At 39.5% G+C, this 19,957-nt stretch overlaps 1 protein-coding gene across 1 annotated transcript in view; it reads left to right on the top strand.

Annotated features, from left to right (window-relative positions):
• mei1 (meiotic double-stranded break formation protein 1) overlaps positions 1-19,957 on the top strand; it is a 77,201-nt gene that overhangs the window by 46,845 nt on the left and 10,399 nt on the right. The window contains 6 exon segments of the mRNA XM_087809651.1: positions 3,966-4,076; positions 4,913-5,023; positions 8,311-8,456; positions 8,540-8,624; positions 9,639-9,814; positions 19,360-19,441. Of these exon segments, the coding sequence (XP_087665777.1) occupies positions 3,966-4,076; positions 4,913-5,023; positions 8,311-8,456; positions 8,540-8,624; positions 9,639-9,814; positions 19,360-19,441 (711 nt within the window).

Here is a 19,957-nt window from a genome sequence, read left to right as displayed (position 1 = left end):
TCTTTCTATCCATCCATCCATCTATCCATCCCTCTCTCTCTCTTTCTCTCTTTCTCTTTCTATCCATCCATCTATCCATCCATCCCTCTCTCTCTTTCTCTTTCTATCCATCCATCTATCCATCCATCCCTCTCTCTCTCTCTCTCTCTTTCTCTCTTTCTATCCATCTATCTATCCATCCATCGATCCATCCCTCTTTCTCTCTCTCTCTCTCTCTCTCTCTCTCTCTATCACTCTTTCTCTCTCTCTCTCTATCCATCAATCCATCTCTCTCTCCATCCATCACCATCTCTCTCTCTCTCTCGCTCTCTCCCCATCCATCCATCCATCCATCCATCACCATCTCTCTCTCGCTCTCTCTCCATCCATCCATCCATCACCATCTCTCTCTCTCTCGCTCTCTCTCCATCCATCCATCCATCACCATCTCTCTCTCTCTCTCTCTCTCTCGCTCTCTCTCCATCCATCCATCCATCCATCCATCCATCCATCCATCCATCCATCCATCCATCCATCCATCCATCCATCCATCTAAATACAAGGCCACATGACATACAAGCCATCAAGGAAATGAAAAAAAAAATAGTTAACTTTCTTTCTTTTAATGAATTGACCTTCAACGAAGGAATCTCGATTTCTTATGAAGTGGTTTGTTTTTCTTGTTCCTTTTGTGTTCAATTAGCTTAAGGTGTTAATTATTGAGTCAAAGAAATAATCTCTCAGACTCTCCAAACCATCTTGAAAACGTAAACCTCTCCACGTCTCTCCGAGGCCTGCAGTGTCACTGATTCATGCGGCTCCGGTCTGATGCAGCGGGATGTGTCACTGATGACATCACGGCTCAGGGAGCTCTCCACCGTCCCTTCGGATCCGAGCGTTGATCCTCAACATCTGTCGCTGCACGTGATGACAGAAACCTTTCAGATACTCAAGGACTCTTTCTCCATGTGTCCAGTGACCTGTCATGTGATCAGTCATGTGACCAGGTGTGTGAGAAGGTTCTTCAGTCTGGTTGAAGGTAGAGTTCCATCCACTAATGGAGTCAGAGAAAGAGCCGCTTCACCCGATCCTCATCGTCTTCTCGCTCCTGGATCGCAGCCCGGACGTTATTATTCCGAGAGCTTCTCCTTTCACCTGGTGATGAGAGCAGCTCCTGGACGTCACATCCCGACACTTTCCCATTTGTGGAGTGTCACTTTGAACGATGTCCCCCATTATGTTGAGAGGGAAGATGCTCCGGGAGCGTCGGAGTGGAAACAAATACAGACAGGATTTAAAATGTTAATTTATGCTGAGTTTTTAAATGTTCCAGCAGCCAGACTAGAACCACCAGGAGATGAAGACCTTCTACTCAAGTCTTTTGTATGTCCTGGTGTCATCAGTTTTATTTTTAAATACAGTCTTACCCTCATTATGAACATCATGTGCACATTATAAACATCATGAACACATTATAAACATCATGTGCACATTATAAACATCATTTGCACATTATAAACATCATGTGCACATTATAAACATCATGAACACATTATAAACATCATGTGCACATTATAAACATCATGTGCACATTATAAACATTGTGTGCACTTTATAAACATCATGTGCACATTATAAACATCATGTGCGCATTATAAACATCATGTTCACATTATAAACATCATGAACACATTATAAACATCATGTGCACATTATAAACATCATGTGCACATTATAAACATCATGTTCACATTATAAACATCATGTTCACATTATAAACATCATGAACACATTATAAACATCATTTGCACATTATAAACATCATGTGCACATTATAAACATCATGTGCACATTATAAACATAATGTGCACATCATAAACATCATGTGCACATTATAAACAACATGTGCACATTATAAACATCATGTGCACATAATAAACATCATGTGCACATAATAAACATCATGTGCACATTATAAACATCATGAACACATTATAAACATCATGAACACATTATAAACATCATGTGCACATAATAAACATCATGTGCACATTATAAACATCATGTGCACATAATAAACATCATGTGCACATTATAAACATCATGAACACATTATAAACATCATGTGCACATAATAAACATCATGTGCACATTATAAACATCATGTGCACATTATAAACATCATGTGCACATTATAAACATGTTCACATTATAAACATCATGTGCACATAATAAACATCATGTGCACATTATAAACATCATGTGCACATTATAAACATCATGTGCACATTATAAACATGTTCACATTATAAACATCATGTGCACATTATAAACATCATGTGCACATTATAAACATCATGTGCACATTATAAACATGTTCACATTATAAACATCATGTGCACATTATAAACATCATGTGCACATTATAAACATCATGTGCACATAATAAACATCATGTGCACATTATAAACATCATGAACACATTATAAACATCATGAACACATTATAAACATCATGTGCACATTATAAACATGTTCACATTATAAACATCATGTGCACATTATAAACATCATGTGCACATTATAAACATCATGTGCACATTATAAACATCATGTGCACATTATAAACATGTTCACATTATAAACATCATGTGCACATAATAAACATCATGTGCACATTATAAACATCATGTGCACATTATAAACATCATGTGCACATTATAAACATCATGTGCACATTATAAACATGTTCACATTATAAACATCATGTGCACATTATAAACATCATGTGCACATTATAAACATCATGTGCACATTATAAACATGTTCACATTATAAACATCATGTGCACATTATAAACATCATGTGCACATTATAAACATCATGTGCACATTATAAACATCATGTTCACATTATAAACATCATGTTCACATTATAAACATCATGTTCACATTATAAACATCATGTGCACATTATAAACATCATGTTCACATCATAAACATCATGTGCACATTATAAACATCATGTTCACATTATAAACATCATGTTCACATTATAAACATCATGTTCACATTATAAACATCATGTTCACATTATAAACATCATGTTCACATTATAAACATCATGTTCACATTATAAACATCATGTTCACATTATAAACATCATGTGCACATTATAAACATCATGTTCACATTATAAACATCATGTGCACATCATAAACATCATGTGCACATCATAAACATCATGTGCACATTATAAACATCATGTTCACATTATAAACATCATGTGCACATTATAAACATCATGTGCACATTATAAACATCATGTTCACATTATAAACATCATGTTCACATCATAAACATCATGTGCACATTATAAACATCATGTTCACATCATAAACATCATGTGCACATTATAAACATCATGTTCACATTATAAACATCATGTTCACATTATAAACATCATGTTCACATCATAAACATCATGTGCACATTATAAACATCATGTTCACATTATAAACATCATGTGCACATTATAAACATCATGAACACATTATAAACATCATGTGCACATCATAAACATCATGTGCACATTATAAACATCATGTTCACATTATAAACATCATGTGCACATCATAAACATCATGTGCACATTATAAACATCATGTGCACATTATAAACATCATGTGCACATCATAAACATCATGTGCACATTATAAACATCATGTTCACATTATAAACATCATGTGCACATTATAAACATCATGAACACATTATAAACATCATGTGCACATTATAAACATCATGTGCACATTATAAACATCATGTGCACATCATAAACATCATGTGCACATTATAAACATCATGTGCACATTATAAACATCATGAACACATTATAAACATCATGTGCACATTATAAACATCATGTGCACATTATAAACATCATGAACACATTATAAACATCATCTTCTTCGTTCTCTCCATACAGTGAACTCTCTGCCTCTTATTTTCCGGCTCCTCTGTGTGACTCAAGCCTGCGACTCGACGTCCTCCTGCTGCAGCAAGATGGACGGCGTGAACTTCAAGCTGCTCTACCACGGTGAGAAAACAACCCAGAGAGCAGCTCAGCAGCAGAATAAACACCAGGAATAATTTCCAGGCCCACAGTGTTATTAGTGACGAGACAATTAGGTTCGTGACAGGAGCTGGAGAGTGAATACTAAGCAGCTCCGCATCAACGAGAACCTTCACAAATATCTTCACCCAATCATGTCTCCACACTTCTGCCGACTCATTAGTGCACACATGTCAAGTCCACATAGTTCACACTTGTGGGATACAAAGTGTGCTCGAACAAGGACTTTTATTTGGATGAATATGACCATGAGTTTGACTCACGCTCTCTTAATAGTGACAGAGTTTTTCTTCCATCTCACAAGGTCATCGCAAGAACCACTGATGATTATTCACGCTTTTATATTCTCACGCCTCGATCACTGCAACCATTGGTTGTGCACGAATAAAGAGGAGCTTAACTCTGTTCAGAGGGTCCGAGAGTTCAGTTTGAACCCAGACTGATCTTTGCTCAGGTGTTTGTCTTCACCGACACCTTCCCAGAAGTCATCGAAGCGATTCACGCTTTTGTGCTAAAGGTTCGCCAATATCCTGCTAATTTGACCAAAGGTTTGTCTTCGTGGAGCAGCAGCGATAAGCAATAAATGAAACAGTCTTTTTATCCGCCCGTCACATTGTGTCCGGATTTGTCCCCCGAGTAATGAAATTGGTGATTTTAATCTGTTTGTGAGCTCTTTGATATTCAGATAGAAGGAGCGTCATCCATCTTGATGTTGGTGTGTGTGTGTGTGTGTGTGTGTGTGTGTGTGTGTGTGTGTGTGTGTGTGTGTGTGTGTGTGTGTGTGTGTGTGTGTGTGTCAGTGAGTAACGTAGCAGGACGGCTGAAGCCCGCCGACACTGAGACTCTGCTGCCTGCGCTCAACTACCTGTACTGCTGCCTGAGCGCGACTCCTGCTCACTCCACCGACCGAGGTGAGACTCACTCACTCCGTCTCTCCCTGGAGGACGTCTCTCTCTCTCCTTCTTTACGTCCTTTTCACTCGACGTGACGCCGACCACGACCTCCGCTCTGGGCTTCAGAATCAGACGTTGTTTACTAGGAGACGACAATCAGGTGAAAGGTCACATGATGACAGACGTAACAGACACAGTCTAGGATGTTGATTTGGTAAATACAATAGTAAGGACTGACTAAGATGACGCAACAATAAAACTACACTGAGAAGAAAGAGACGTTCCTGAAGATCCTGGAACAGGTAAAGAAACCATGAACTTCATGAATCTACGAAGAAAGGCCTTAAAATGACAATTTGACTAAGAAACATCTTAAGACGTTTTTATTTGTTTATTTTATTTGTTCAGGCTTTTTCTTGATTTTCTGGAACTCCTGCTGTGTTATCAGTTTTATCTTGATCTTTAAAGTATATACTTTATTGAATATTGTTTTGATAGTTTAAGCGCTTTGTGACCCTGGTCTGGAAAAGATCTATACAAATAAAAATGACTTACTTACTTACTATTGCCGACCTCTGCACACTGATCCACTGTATTTTGATCGACGCGTTCCGTGTCTGACCTCAGCTTGTGTCGCCTAAACAGCCGACACATCGCGTCCACCAGGGGGCGCTTGTTTGCGTTGGAAATGGCGCCCGCGATTATTTCAAGTCAGAAAGATGCATCTGCTGATGCGCCGTCGACGAGGGTTCTGTCCCCGCTCTCTGCTTTTAACACCAGGTTGTTTGTGACGAGTGGGAAGAAAGTATTTAGTTGTTTACCTTTATTTTTTAATCATTTGTGTTTTTCTGCAAGATGTATATTGTAGTTAATAGTCATCTCTTCATCTGATGATGATGAGCACCTTGTTTGTTGTTGTTGATAATCTGATCTATAAATAGATGTCAGGAGTGATCGCCGTGCGAGCTGAGAAGAAACTAAAATCAAGTAGCTGCCAAAATGAATAACAAAATATATACAGTAATATTGAAACAAAGAAAACATTGATTAGCAAAACAGTATTAGCAGCTTAGCAACTTTAGCGCTAACCCAAATCAAACCAAATACTACACACGTTTTTTATACATTTATATGTGTCTATATATTTATACTGTGTTCTAAATTAAACATTCTCATATGTTTAACGAAAAACAAGTGGCTTTTAATGTGTTATCGTTCGTTTTGCTTATCAACGTATGAACCGAATGAGAACTTTCAGAGATTTTCAAATTAAAAGACTGGAAATAGAAATACATTTAAAGGTTTATAGGTTTTGTGTTGAATCGTTTACATGGTATAATTCAAATGTGTTGAAAAAGACAAGAATCTGGAGAGTCATCTCAGGCCAGATGTGCTTCAGCAACACGCCAACATGAGCAGATGTTGTCATGTGACCGCTGGACAAATGGTTATTTTGATGAGTCTCGCTCGTCACGACCCCCCCGAGCAGGAACGACCCCCTCAGACTGTCCACCATCTTTCCTCCGTCTTTGTGACGGAGAATATATATCGAAGCAGTCGCACGATATCGATCACAAAACCTTCTGACTTCTCCGCTCACAGCTGAAGAGCTGGACCTCGTTCTTCTGGTGCCACACAAACATCACATTCACTGCACAAGCACTTAAGTGCAGGTTCATCATCGGAACGATGTTGTCGGAGGTCGACACAGACGTCAGGAGGAAACACTGAGGGAAGGAGAAGTGATGATGGCAGTGGTTCCAGCAGTGCAACGTGAACCTGGAGCCTCAGGCGACGCCATCTTTGATTGTAGACACGACTTCATGCCTTTCATGTGAGATGAACAGGTGGAGAAGAGCTGCAGGAAGTTACCAACAGTATATTTATATATATATATATATTTATCTTATTTCTGTGTAGTCGAGCTGGTCTTCAAAAGTTATTGAAGAAAGTTGTTTTCAAAAGATACACAAGGAAAAGCATAACAAACTTTGTATGAATTGATTAACTGGTCGGAACTGGAAAAGATGGATGGATGGATGGATGGATGATAGGTAGATAGTTAGATAGTTAGATGGATAGATATGATGGATGATGGATGGATGGATGGATGGATGATAGGTAGATAGTTAGATGGATAGATATGATGGATGATTGATGGATGATAGGTAGATAGTTAGATGGATAGATATGATGGATGATGGATGGATGGATGATAGGTAGATAGTTAGATGGATAGATATGATGGATGATGGATGGATGGATGGATGATAGGTAGATAGTTAGATGGATAGATATGATGGATGATTGATGGATGATAGTTAGATAGTTAGATGGATAGATATGATGGATGATGGATGGATGGATGATAGGTAGATAGTTAGATGGATAGATATGATGGATGATGGATGGATGGATGGATGATAGGTAGATAGTTAGATGGATAGATATGATGGATGATTGATGGATGATAGGTAGATAGTTAGATGGATAGATATGATGGATGATGGATGGATGGATGATAGGTAGATAGTTAGATGGATAGATATGATGGATGATGGATGGATGATAGGTAGATAGTTAGATGGATAGATATGATGGATGATTGATGGATGATAGGTAGATAGTTAGATGGATAGATATGATGGATGATGGATGGATGGATGATAGGTAGATAGTTAGATGGATAGATATGATGGATGATTGATGGATGATAGGTAGATAGTTAGATGGATAGATATGATGGATGATGGATGGATGGATGGATAATAGGTAGATAGTTAGATGGATAGATATGATGGATGATGGATGGATGGATGGATGATAGGTAGATAGTTAGATGGATAGATATGATGGATGATTGATGGATGATAGGTAGATAGTTACATGGATAGATATGATGGATGATGGATGATAGGTAGATAGTTAGATGGATAGATATGATGGATGATGGATGATAGGTAGATAGTTAGATGGATAGATATGATGGATGATGGATGGATGTATGGATGATAGGTAGATAGTTAGATGGATAGATATGTTGGATTGATGGATGGATGTTTGAACAGATGCTTGTGGATGGATGGACAGATTGATGGACTGTTGGATGGAGGATGAGGCTGTTATTTGTGGGATGACGGAAATCAACAACATTCTGCCGAAGAAAAGAATGAAAAAATGAATTAAAGCGTGAAAATAAAGAGAGAATATTCTTTCATTTGAAGTGATTGCATCAAACGATCAATTGACGCCTGAGCCTCTAGAGAGTAGAAGGTTCTTCTGTTCACCAGTCCTGTCGTCCACAGCTGTCTCCATGTTGCTGTCCAACACTGGCCTGATGGAGCTGCTGCAGTCTGTGCTCTCCTGCCCTCGTCCTCCTTCTGCTCTGCTCGCCCTCGTCCTCCTCCTCCTGTCCTCCCTCGTCACTCTGCAGCACCTCCACGCTCTTCAGGTGACGCCTCCTGATGAGGTCACGCAGTCGCAGTTTGATGATGTCATCTCGTCGTTCTTTCATTTTCTCGATCGTCGTTGAAGGTCCAGACGAACATCAGCTGGAGTCTGAACTCAGCTCTGCAGAGACTTCTTCTACACAAGAGGAACACGGATCATCTCCTGTTGGGTAAAATCAATCAATTTTCAACTATAATCAATCAATTTTCAACTATAATCAATCAATTTTCAACTATAATCAATCAATTTTCAACTGTAATAAAACAATTTTCAACTATAATCAATCAATTTTCAACTGTAATCACACAATTTTCAACTATAATCACACAATTTTCAACTATAATCAAACAATTTTCAACTATAATCACACAATTTTCAACTATAATCAAAACATTTTCAACTATAATAAACATTTTCAACTATAATCACACAATTTTCAACTATAATCACACAATTTTCAACTATAATCACACAATTTCCAACTATAATCAAAACATTTTCAACTATAATAAACATTTTCAACTATAATCACACAATTTTCAACTATAATCACACAATTTTCAACTATAATCAAACAATTTTCAACTATAATCACACAATTTTCAACTATAATCATACAATTTTCAACTGTAAACACACAATTTTCAACTATAATCACACAATTTTCAACTATAATCACACAATTTTCAACTATAATCACACAATTTTCAACTATAATCACACAATTTTCAACTATAATGAATCAATTTTCAACTATAATCCAACAATTTTCAACTATAATCAAAACATTTTCAACTATAATAAACATTTTCAACTATAATCACACAATTTTCAACTATAATCACACAATTTTCAACTATAAACACACAATTTTCAACTATAATCACGGTGACAGCAGTGACTCGTACACACTGATAATACTGTGACACGAGTGTCGTCCTCTCCTGGTGTGGAAACGTGTCTTCATCTGAGATCCTGTCTGACCAGAGAACCCACGACCTGTCGTCCATCACCTGTGTTCTCCACGCAGTCGTGCGAGTGATGCTAATATTAGCTCGACCCGTTCATTACGATAAGTGGTCACTCGTCTGCTGCGGCGCCGAGACGGATCCGAGCTCCTGGACGCCATCACTGCATGAGTGGCAGGTCAGGCTCTGATGTTCGTCTGCTCCTCTCTCTCCAGTCGGCTGCCTGAAGCTGCTGCAGGTCCTGCTGGACGTGGACCTGGTGTCACCGGTGCTGCACGTACCAGCCGATCCGGGTCTGATGGACACGCAGGGGGTTCACGGAGCTCTGGATCCACTGGGCTACAGGGGGGCTCAGCTCCTGGTCACGGCTCTGACTGGACTTCTGCTGCAGGTAGAGACTCAGGGAGGCCGATTGTTGGAAACAAACTGAACACATGAGCGTTTATTCTGTTTCTGTCTTGTTCTTTACATCAGTTCATGTTTATATTTGTATATAATATTACACTTTTTTGTTTGGTTTACGTCTCACGTACAATTTTCAACGATAATCCAACAATTTTCAACTATAATCAAACAATATTTAACTATAATCAAACAATTTTCAACGATAATCCAACATTTTCAACTGTAATCCAACAATTTTCAACTAAAATCAAACAATTTTCAACTATAATCCAACATTTTCAACTAAAATCAAACAATTTTCAACTATAATCCAACATTTTAAACTAAAATCAAACAATTTTCAGCTATAATCCAACATTTTCAACTGTAATCCAACATTTTCAACTATAATCCAACAATTTTCAACTGTAATCCAACAATTTTCAACTATAATCAATCAATTTTCAACTAAAATCAAACAATTTTCAACTGTAATCCAACATTTTCAACTAAAATCAAACAATTTTCAACTATAATCCAACATTTTCAACTAAAATCAAACAATTTTCAACTATAATCAAACAATTTTCAACTAAAATCAAACAATTTTCAACTGTAATCCAACATTTTCAACTAAAATCAAACAATTTTAAACTATAATCCAACATTTTCAACTAAAATCAAACAATTTTCAACTATAATCCAACATTTTCAACTATAATCCAACAATTTTCAACTGTAATCCAGCAATTTTCAACTATAATCAAACAATTTTCAACTATAATCCAACATTTTCAACTATAATCCAACATTTTCAACTGTAATCCAACATTTTCAACTATAATCCAACAACTTTCAACTGTAATCCAACATTTTCAACTGTAATCCAACAATTTTCAACTATAATCAAACTATTTTCAACTATAATCAAAAATGTTTCCTCTTGTGTGTAAACAGCAGCTGATAAAGTCACGTGACTTCATGACACAAATGACTTCAACAACAAGGTTATGTAGTGAATGAGTTTCATTGATTGATCAACACGACGCTCCAGCAGTCGCTTCATCACCTGCAGCATTTTTAATGTCTGATCACTGAGAGAAAACACACCAGGATCTGATGTTATTGAGAGAACACACACACCTGGATCTGATGTTATTGAGAGAAAACACACACCTGGATCTGATGTTATTGAGAGAACACACACACCTGGATCTGATGTCATTGAGAGAACACACACACCTGGATCTGATGTTATTGAGAGAACACACACACCTGGATCTGATGTTATTGAGAGAACACACACACCTGGATCTGATGTTATTGAGAGAACACACACACCTGGATCTGGTGTTATTGAGAGAACAAACACACCTGGATCTGATGTTATTGAGAGAACACACACACCTGGATCTGATGTTATTGAGAGAACACACACACCTGGATCTGGTGTTATTGAGAGAACACACACACCTGGATCTGATGTTATTGAGAGAACACACACACCTGGATCTGATGTTATTGAGAGAACACACACACCTGGATCTGATGTTATTGAGAGAACACACACACCTGGATCTGATGTTATTGAGAGAACACACACACCTGGATCTGATGTTATTGACAGAACACACACACCTGGATCTGATGTTATTGAAAGAACACACACACCTGGATCTGGTGTTATTGAGAGAACACACACACCTGGATCTGATGTTATTGAGAGAACACACACACCTGGATCTGATGTTATTGAGAGAACACACACACCTGGATCTGATGTTATTGAGAGAACACACACACCTGGATCTGATGTTATTGAGAGAACACACACACCTGGATCTGATGTTATTGAGAGAACACACACACCTGGATCTGATGTTATTGACAGAACACACACACCTGGATCTGATGTTATTGAAAGAACACACACACCTGGATCTGGTGTTATTGAGAGAACACACACACCTGGATCTGATGTTATTGAGAGAACACACACACCTGGATCTGATGTTATTGAGAGAACACACACACCTGGATCTGGTGTTATTGAGAGAACACACACACCTGGATCTGGTGTTATTGAGAGAACAAACACACCTGGATCTGATGTTATTGAGAGAACACACACACCTGGATCTGATGTTATTGAGAGAACACACACACCTGGATCTGGTGTTATTGAGAGAACACACACACCTGGATCTGATGTTATTGAGAGAACACACACACCTGGATCTGATGTTATTGAGAGAACACACACACCTGGATCTGATGTTGTTGAGAGAACACACACACCTGGATCTGATGTTATTGAGAGAACACACACACCTGGATCTGATGTTATTGAGAGAACACACACACCTGGATCTGATGTTATTGACAGAACACACACACCTGGATCTGATGTTATTGAAAGAACACACACACCTGGATCTGGTGTTATTGAGAGAACACACACACCTGGATCTGATGTTATTGAGAGAACACACACACCTGGATCTGATGTTATTGAGAGAACACACACACCTGGATCTGGTGTTATTGAGAGAACACACACACCTGGATCTGATGTTATTGAGAGAACACACACACCTGGATCTGATGTTATTGAGAGAACACACACACCTGGATCTGATGTTGTTGAGAGAACACACACACCTGGATCTGATGTTATTGAGAGAACACACACACCTGGATCTGATGTTATTGAGAGAACACACACACCTGGATCTGATGTTATTGACAGAACACACACACCTGGATCTGATGTTATTGAAAGAACACACACACCTGGATCTGGTGTTATTGAGAGAACACACACACCTGGATCTGATGTTATTGAGAGAACACACACACCTGGATCTGATGTTATTGAGAGAACACACACACCTGGATCTGATGTTATTGAGAGAACACACACACCTGGATCTGATGTTATTGAGAGAACACACACACCTGGATCTGATGTTATTGAGAGAACACACACACCTGGATCTGATGTTATTGAGAGAACACACACACCTGGATCTGGTGTTTTTGAGAGAACACACACACCTGGATCTGGTGTTATTGAGAGAACACACACACCTGGATCTGATGTTATTGAGAGAACACACACACCTGGATCTGGTGTTATTGAGAGAACACACACACCTGGATCTGATGTTATTGAGAGAACACACACACCTGGATCTGATGTTATTGAGAGAACACACACACCTGGATCTGATGTTATTGAGAGAACACACACACCTGGATCTGATGTTATTGAGAGAACACACACACCTGGATCTGATGTTGTTGAGAGAACACACACACCTGGATCTGATGTTATTGACAGAACACACACACCTGGATCTGATGTTATTGACAGAACACACACACCTGGATCTGATGTTATTGAGAGAACACACACACCTGGATCTGATGTTATTGAGAGAACACACACACCTGGATCTGATGTTATTGACAGAACACACACACCTGGATCTGATGTTATTGAAAGAACACACACACCTGGATCTGGTGTTATTGAGAGAACACACACACCTGGATCTGATGTTATTGAGAGAACACACACACCTGGATCTGATGTTATTGAGAGAACACACACACCTGGATCTGATGTTATTGAGAGAACACACACACCTGGATCTGATGTTATTGAGAGAACACACACACCTGGATCTGATGTTATTGACAGAACACACACACCTGGATCTGATGTTATTGAAAGAACACACACACCTGGATCTGGTGTTATTGAGAGAACACACACACCTGGATCTGATGTTATTGAGAGAACACACACACCTGGATCTGATGTTATTGAGAGAACACACACACCTGGATCTGGTGTTATTGAGAGAACACACACACCTGGATCTGGTGTTATTGAGAGAACAAACACACCTGGATCTGATGTTATTGAGAGAACACACACACCTGGATCTGATGTTATTGAGAGAACACACACACCTGGATCTGGTGTTATTGAGAGAACACACACACCTGGATCTGATGTTATTGAGAGAACACACACACCTGGATCTGATGTTATTGAGAGAACACACACACCTGGATCTGATGTTGTTGAGAGAACACACACACCTGGATCTGATGTTATTGAGAGAACACACACACCTGGATCTGATGTTATTGAGAGAACACACACACCTGGATCTGATGTTATTGACAGAACACACACACCTGGATCTGATGTTATTGAAAGAACACACACACCTGGATCTGGTGTTATTGAGAGAACACACACACCTGGATCTGATGTTATTGAGAGAACACACACACCTGGATCTGATGTTATTGAGAGAACACACACACCTGGATCTGGTGTTATTGAGAGAACACACACACCTGGATCTGATGTTATTGAGAGAACACACACACCTGGATCTGATGTTATTGAGAGAACACACACACCTGGATCTGATGTTGTTGAGAGAACACACACACCTGGATCTGATGTTATTGAGAGAACACACACACCTGGATCTGATGTTATTGAGAGAACACACACACCTGGATCTGATGTTATTGACAGAACACACACACCTGGATCTGATGTTATTGAAAGAACACACACACCTGGATCTGGTGTTATTGAGAGAACACACACACCTGGATCTGATGTTATTGAGAGAACACACACACCTGGATCTGATGTTATTGAGAGAACACACACACCTGGATCTGATGTTATTGAGAGAACACACACACCTGGATCTGATGTTATTGAGAGAACACACACACCTGGATCTGATGTTATTGAGAGAACACACACACCTGGATCTGATGTTATTGAGAGAACACACACACCTGGATCTGGTGTTTTTGAGAGAACACACACACCTGGATCTGGTGTTATTGAGAGAACACACACACCTGGATCTGATGTTATTGAGAGAACACACACACCTGGATCTGGTGTTATTGAGAGAACACACACACCTGGATCTGATGTTATTGAGAGAACACACACACCTGGATCTGATGTTATTGAGAGAACACACACACCTGGATCTGATGTTATTGAGAGAACACACACACCTGGATCTGATGTTATTGAGAGAACACACACACCTGGATCTGATGTTGTTGAGAGAACACACACACCTGGATCTGATGTTATTGACAGAACACACACACCTGGATCTGATGTTATTGACAGAACACACACACCTGGATCTGATGTTATTGAGAGAACACACACACCTGGATCTGATGTTATTGAGAGAACACACACACCTGGATCTGATGTTATTGACAGAACACACACACCTGGATCTGATGTTATTGACAGAACACACACACCTGGATCTGATGTTATTGACAGAACACACACACCTGGATCTGGTGTTATTGAGAGAACACACACACCTGGATCTGGTGTTATTGAGAGAACAAACACACCTGGATCTGATGTTGTTGACAGAACACACACACCTGGATCTGATGTTGTTGAGAGAACACACACACCTGGATCTGATGTTATTGACAGAACACACACACCTGGATCTGATGTTATTGACAGAACACACACACCTGGATCTGGTGTTATTGAGAGAACACACACACCTGGATCTGGTGTTATTGAGAGAACAAACACACCTGGATCTGATGTTGTTGACAGAACACACACACCTGGATCTGATGTTATTGAGAGAACAAACACACCTGGATCTGATGTTGTTGACAGAACACACACACCTGGATCTGATGTTGTTGAGAGAACACACACACCTGGATCTGATGTTATTGACAGAACACACACACCTGGATCTGATGTTATTGACAGAACACACACACCTGGATCTGATGTTATTGACAGAACACACACACCTGGATCTGGTGTTATTGAGAGAACACACACACCTGGATCTGGTGTTATTGAGAGAACAAACACACCTGGATCTGATGTTGTTGACAGAACACACACACCTGGATCTGGTGTTATTGAGAGAACAAACACACCTGGATCTGATGTTATTGACAGAACACACACACCTGGATCTGATGTTATTGACAGAACACACACACCTGGATCTGATGTTATTGACAGAACACACACACCTGGATCTGATGTTATTGACAGAACACACACACCTGGATCTGGTGTTATTGAGAGAACACACACACCTGGATCTGGTGTTATTGAGAGAACAAACACACCTGGATCTGATGTTGTTGACAGAACACACACACCTGGATCTGGTGTTATTGAGAGAACAAACACACCTGGATCTGATGTTATTGACAGAACACACACACCTGGACACACAGATCCATAACATTGATACGTCTGTTCCTGTCAACGACGCCTCAGACTCGATTTTATCTACGAAGAGTTTAAAACGCTTCGACGACTTCGACAAATCTCTTCACGCTCCATAGAAACGTGGACTCCTTGACATTTGCAGCTCATTGATGATTCTGAGAGAGTCGTGATGTAAATCCAACACGTTGCTGAACCACATCTTCTTGATTCTGAGAGAGTCGTGATGTAAATCCAACATGTTGCTGAACCACATCTTCTTGATTCTGAGAGAGTCGTGATGTAAATCCAACACGTTGCTGAACCACATCTTCTTGATTCTCAGAGAGTCGTGATGTAAATCCAACATGTTGCTGAACCACATCTTGATTCTGAGAGAGTCGTGATGTAAATCCAACATGTTGCTGAACCACATCTTCTTGATTCTGAGAGAGTCATGATGTAAATCCAACATGTTGCTGAACCACATCTTCTTGATTCTCAGAGAGTCGTGATGTAAATCCAACATGTTGCTGAACCACATCTTGATTCTGAGAGAGTCGTGATGTAAATCCAACATGTTGCTGAACCACATCTTCTTGATTCTCAGAGAGTCGTGATGTAAATCCAACATGTTGCTGAACCACATCTTCTTGATTCTCAGAGAGTCGTGATGTAAATCCAACATGTTGCTGAACCACATCTTGATTCTGAGAGAGTCGTGATGTAAATCCAACATGTTGCTGAACCACATCTTCTTGATTCTCAGAGTCGTGATGTAAATCCAACATGTTGCTGAACCACATCTTGATTCTGAGAGAGTCGTGATGTAAATCCAACATGTTGCTGAACCACATCTTCTTGATTCTGAGAGAGTCATGATGTAAATCCAACATGTTGCTGAACCACATCTTCTTGATTCTCAGAGAGTCGTGATGTAAATCCAACATGTTGCTGAACCACATCTTCTTGATTCTCAGAGAGTCGTGATGTAAATCCAACATGTTGCTGAACCACATCTTCTTGATTCTCAGAGAGTCGTGATGTAAATCCAACATGTTGCTGAACCACATCTTCTTGATTCTCAGAGAGTCATGATGTAAATCCAACACGTTGCTGAACCACATCTTCTTGATTCTCAGAGAGTCGTGATGTAAATCCAACATGTTGCTGAACCACATCTTCTTGATTCTCAGAGAGTCATGATGTAAATCCAACACGTTGCTGAACCACATCTTCTTGATTCTCAGAGAGTCGTGATGTAAATCCAACATGTTGCTGAACCACATCTTCTTGATTCTCAGAGAGTCGTGATGTAAATCCAACATGTTGCTGAACCATATCTTCTTGATTCTGAGGGAGTCGTGATGTAAATCTAACATGTTGCTGAACCACATCTTCTTGATTCTCAGAGAGTCGTGATGTAAATCCAACATGTTGCTGAACCACATCTTCTTGATTCTCAGAGTCATGATGTAAATCCAACATGTTGCTGAACCACATCTTCTTGATTCTCAGAGAGTCGTGATGTAAATCCAACATGTTGCTGAACCACATCTTCTTGATTCTCAGAGAGTCGTGATGTAAATCCAACATGTTGCTGAACCACATCTTCTTGATTCTGAGAGAGTCGTGATGTAAATCCAACATGTTGCTGAACCACATCTTCTTGATTCTCAGAGAGTCGTGATGTAAATCCAACATGTTGCTGAACCACATCTTCTTGATTCTCAGAGAGTCGTGATGTAAATCCAACATGTTGCTGAACCACATCTTCTTGATTCTGAGAGAGTCGTGATGTAAATCCAACATGTTGCTGAACCACATCTTCTTGATTCTCAGAGAGTCGTGATGTAAATCCAACATGTTGCTGAACCACATCTTCTTGATTCTCAGAGAGTCGTGATGTAAATCCAACATGTTGCTGAACCACATCTTCTTGATTCTGAGAGAGTCGTGATGTAAATCCAACATGTTGCTGAACCACATCTTCTTGATTCTCAGAGAGTCGTGATGTAAATCCAACATGTTGCTGAACCACATCTTCTTGATTGAGCTGCAGGTGAAATAACGTTCCATTATATTCACTGCTTTTAACAAGTGTTTACCTCGAAGCGCACTTGAAAAAAGCGCTGACTCGTCAGAGTCCCTCGTGTCAGGACCGTCAACTATACATGGATCTGCTTTAGGTTCCATCGGGAACTTCTGCTAACGGTACCGTTGACTCGGTTTGTCGAGCCTCTGGCGCCTCCTGGTTCTGTTCTGACGCTACGAGAGGTTGATGAGTTTAGCAAGAAAACTATAAACATTTAAGATGTTTAAAGTTCACATGGGTTCGTTTAACATCATGTTAATGGAAGTCTCTCTTTTCATAACCACGCCCACTCTGCTGTGATTGGTCGAGCGTGGAGGTTTGTCACCGCGCGTCATCGGTGGTCTCCACCTCCAAGAGACTTGTTGTATAAACAAAGCGTGATCACCGCTGGAGGAGGAGTGAAGCCATTATTACGTCATCGTGGACTCTCGTAACCTCTCGTTCGTCCAGATTTCATCTGGTCTTCATCTGGTCTTTATCTCGTCTTCATCTGGTCATCATCTGGTCTTCATCTCGTCTTTATCTCGTCTTCATCTGGTCTTCATCTGGTCTTCATCTGGTCTTTATCTCGTCTTCATCTGGTCTTCATCTGGTCTTCATCTGGTCTTCATCTGGTCTTCATCTGGTCTTTATCTCGTCTTCATCTGGTCTTCATCTGGTCTTCATCTGGTCTTTATCTCGTCTTCATCTGGTCTTCATCTGGTCTTCATCTGGTCTTCATCTCGTCTTTATCTCGTCTTCATCTGGTCTTCATCTGGTCTTCATCTGGTCTTTATCTCGTCTTCATCTCATCTTCATCTCGTCTTCATCTCGTCTTCATCTGGTCTTCATCTGGTCATCATCTGGTCTTCATCTGGTCTTCATCTGGTCATCATCTGGTCTTCATCTGGTCATCATCTGGTCTTCATCTGGTCTTCATCTGGTCATCATCTGGTCTTCATCTGGTCTTCATCTGGTCTTTATCTCGTCTTCATCTGGTCTTCATCTGGTCTTCATCTGGTCATCATCTGGTCTTCATCTCGTCTTCATCTCGTCTTCATCTCGTCTTCATCTCGTCTTCATCTCGTCTTTATCTCGTCTTCATCTCGTCTTCATCTCGTCTTCATCTCGTCTTCATCTCGTCTTCATCTCGTCTTCATCTGATCTTTATCTGGTCATCATCTCGTCTTCGTCTCGTCTCCAGAAACACCAGCTCCTGCTCAGAGCGGCTCTCAACTGCTTCAGCTCCCTCCTGGACTTCCTGCGGCGCCACACGTCCAGTGCAGGTACGTGGTCACATGATCGTCTGTGCGTCGCATGATTGGTTGAAAGTTTGCTCCAGCAGCTCTGTGCTCTGTTGGTCACGTCTGGAGACTCCATTATATTATATACATTTTTGTATTGAATTCAAAAAATATTGAATTCAGAAGATATGTTTTTGATTGATTAGAATTCAAATATCAAACTCTATGTATTAAAAAAAAACATGAATATGTATAAACTGTATTATAATATTTTTCTTAATTCTATTATTTCCCCCCAAAAAAATTGAACTTTAAAATAGACATTATTTAATTATTTCACTCAAGAGTTTGAAGTTATTGTCATTTAAATACTTACGCCATGTTTAAAACGATCTTACGATTTTTTATTATTATTATTATTATTATATTTATTATTATTTTTGTTAAAAACAGATAAACCTTTCAATATAAAAAATAGTTAATTCTATTTTTTTATTTCATCCGGAATTGTAAAGGATTTTCCTGCATATTTCTGGTCCTAGCATTGAAAAGAAGTAA

Source organism: Callionymus lyra, chromosome 15, assembly GCF_982586985.1.
Source record: "Callionymus lyra chromosome 15, fCalLyr1.hap1.1, whole genome shotgun sequence".
Lineage (NCBI taxonomy): Eukaryota > Metazoa > Chordata > Actinopteri > Syngnathiformes > Callionymidae > Callionymus > Callionymus lyra.
This window is presented reverse-complemented; position numbering and strand designations above follow the sequence as displayed.